A 3,260-nucleotide genomic window follows, 5' to 3' on the forward strand; every position below is an offset into this window, starting at 1 on the left:
TTTTGGTTCCTGTCCTGGAACTAGCTCTTGTAGACCAGGCTGGCCTCGAACTCACAGAGATCTGCCTGCCTCTGCCTCCCGGGTGCTGGGATTAAAGGCGTGCGCCACCACCGCCTGGCAACTTTTTTAAGTTTTAAAAACTCGCTAACAGGGCAGGGCAGGGAATCCGGACTGCTCTTCAGACTCTAGAGGCCTGGAGGGGGAGGAAAATGGGAGGTGGGGAGGAGGTGGAAATTTTTTCAACAACAACAAAAAAACCTTAGTAAGTTATACTGTGGACATTTAAGTGATTGTTAAAGCAATCTGCATAGGGTGGTCTGAGGTAATTTTGGGGTCTGGTAAGAATAAGTTTGATTTTGTGCTTACCTACACATAATGCTTACCTACCAATTGGAATTTGGAATTCGGTTAAGGTTATTTAGAGAATTTCCTGGGAGCCAGTAGGTGGCTCAGCCAGTACTCTTGTATAACTCTAAGACTAAATTCAATCCCCAGGACCCACCTCATCAAAGGTGAGAACTAATTCCTCTAAATTGTTCTCTGTGCCATAACACAGGGAGGAAAGATGCACATAATTATAAATATTTATGGGATGTAGTGACATTTCAATACATGTATATAAGGTATAATTAGCATAACCTACACCCCAAATGTTTATTTCTTTGTGTTGGAAACAGATCTTCTCTACTGAAATAATGTACTTATTAGTTAACCATGTTGATTCTTTCTCCTAATTATTGTTAAAAAATTATAATTAAAAATGTTTTTTAATTCTGAGCATCTTAATTTGTCAAGTTCTTATTTCTTAATATGCTTATGTAAATTATACTTATGACAATGAGTGGGCAGGGCCTTGAAAAGTTTACTACCCTGGGAATAATAAGGATAAGCATATAAAAATCATTACAGATTATTGGGGCATACAAATTAGATGTGAACATATGGGGGCAGGGGAGTTGGTGAGCAAGGTGTTTGAGAAAATTCTAAGCTGTGTATGAAATACTAAAGGAGGACCCAAAGGTACCAGGTTTTGTCAGGACTCTGATGTGGCTTGTCGTTCTGTATATGTGTTGCTTTTATTGGTTGATGAATAAAGTTGTTTTGGCCAGTGGTGTAGCAGGCATGAAATCCGAACAGAGATAATAGAGAGAGAGTAGGTGTAGTGAGGCAGCTGCCAGCCAGCCAGCGGCCAGGGAAACAAGACATGTAGAAATCAGGGCAGTGCCACGGCCATGTGGCAATATGTAGACTAATAGAAATGGGTTAAAGTGTAAGAGCTAGCTAGAGATACACCTGAGTCGTTGACCAGACAGTGTTGTAATTAATATAGTTTTTGTGAGATTAGTTAGGTGACCAGGAAACAAAAGTGCAATCTGTTTACATTAATGGCACCCAACGTGGGTTATCAAATAATCTCCATCCCACTGGTCCCCCGGTCAGGGTTTTCTCCACCTGCCTGTTCCCAAAGCCACTTATGAAATAACTGCTCTGAGGCTTAATATATATTGCATACTCGGGCCTTTTAGCTCAGGCTTTTTATTAACTAACTCTTACATCTTAAATTAACCCATTTCTATTATTTTATATTTTACCATGAGGCTCGTGGAAGTCCCCTGTGGTACCAGTGTCACAGTTCGTATTTTATCTCCTCTCAGGCAAACGAAGATGTGACACAGATTGTGGAGATACTCCATTCTGGGCCCAGTAAATGGAACTGGCTTACTCGGCGTCTGGTGGAGTTTACTTCTTCAGGGAGTGTTCTTCTATTTGTTACTAAAAAAACCAATGCTGAAGAACTAGCCAATAACCTTAAGCAAGAAGGTCATAATCTTGGTCTGCTCCACGGGGATATGGATCAAAGTGAAAGAAACAAGGTCATTTCAGATTTTAAGAAAAAGGACATCCCCGTCCTGGTGGCCACTGATGTTGCAGGTAAGAAACAGGATGAATTTCACGATAACCTTAGACTTTATTATATGGGTGTTACCCTACCCTGATAAAGACCGATGGCATCTGGTCAGGCTGATGGAACCACTCCCACTGTATCCTATATAGAACAACAGCTCTGTGATTACTTTCATTTAGTGTTCTTTTTCATCAAAGTGCCCTTGCAGCTAGCAAGTGCCTGGGGGAGAGCATTTATGTCCTTTTGTTTGCTTCACTGCATATCTTACATTAGTTAATCTTAATTTTTGGCTTTACTCTGCTACCCTTGAAAACAAGTATTTTAGCTGGGCGGCGGTGGTGCAAACCTAAAACAAAAAATTCCCACAAGTGAGTCAGGCGATTGGGGCACACACCTTTAATCCCAGTACTAGGAAGGCAGAGGCAGGAGGATCTCTCAGTTCAAGGCCAGTTTGGTCTACAGAGCTAGTTCCAGGACAGACAGAGATATACAGAGAGAGAAGCCCTGTCTCAGAAAAAAACAAAAAACCCTAGTCTTTTGAACCTACAAGGTGGTTCGTTGGGTACTTGACAACCAATCCTGGCAGCATTCCCATAAGCTTTTTTTGCACTCTATATTATATGCTGTGATATGTATATGCATAAACAGACTACTAACTGAATCCCTAGAGGGCTAACTTGTGCGAATTTTTATTTGTTTTTTTTTGAGACAGGGTTTCGCTTTAGTTTTGGAGCCTGCCCTGGAACTAGTTCTTGTATACCAGGCTGGCCTCGAACTCACAGAGATCCGCCTGCCTCTGCCTCCCAAGTGCTGGGATTAAAGGTGTGTGCCCCAACCACCTGGCTCACTTTGTTTTGTTTTTTAAGATAAATTCTGATGTATAACTCAGGGTATCTTTTTTTTTTTATGTGTATTGATGTGTATTTTTATGTGCGTGCATGTCTACCTCTGTAAGGATATCTTGTTCCCTGGACCTGGAGTTATATGTGGTTGTGAACTGCCATGTGGGTTCTGGGACTTGAGCCAGGGTCCTCTAGAAAAACAGCCACTGCTCTTAACCTCTGAGGCATCTCTCAAGCTCCTAGCTCCTCCTGCCTCCATCTTCCAACTATTGGGATTACAGGTGTGATTCCGGGAAAATTATCCACAGTACATACATACATACATACATATGTATACATATATAAACACACACACACATTATTCCCAGTAGTGTGAACTACTTTTTATTCTTGGCTGGAGCTTGCCTGGATCAGGAAAATGCATGTTCTTATCATTAGCATTTCTAGTTACTTTGATTTTCTTTTTACTGCAGATGAAAAGTAAAAGAATCTGAATTTTTTTTTTTTTTTTT

General features: G+C 40.9%; 1 protein-coding gene across 1 annotated transcript in view; it reads left to right on the forward strand.

Moving 5' to 3' along the window:
• Nucleotides 1-3,260, forward strand: part of Ddx42 (DEAD-box helicase 42) — a 41,252-nt gene that overhangs the window by 30,765 nt on the left and 7,227 nt on the right. Inside the window, exon 14 of the mRNA XM_013354562.2 lies at nucleotides 1,656-1,932. Within this exon, the coding sequence (XP_013210016.1) occupies nucleotides 1,656-1,932 (277 nt within the window). The remainder of the gene's footprint in view (nucleotides 1-1,655; nucleotides 1,933-3,260) is intronic.

This window comes from Microtus ochrogaster, unplaced genomic scaffold (assembly GCF_000317375.1).
Source record: "Microtus ochrogaster isolate Prairie Vole_2 unplaced genomic scaffold, MicOch1.0 UNK48, whole genome shotgun sequence".
In the NCBI taxonomy this organism is placed as follows: Eukaryota; Metazoa; Chordata; class Mammalia; order Rodentia; family Cricetidae; genus Microtus; species Microtus ochrogaster.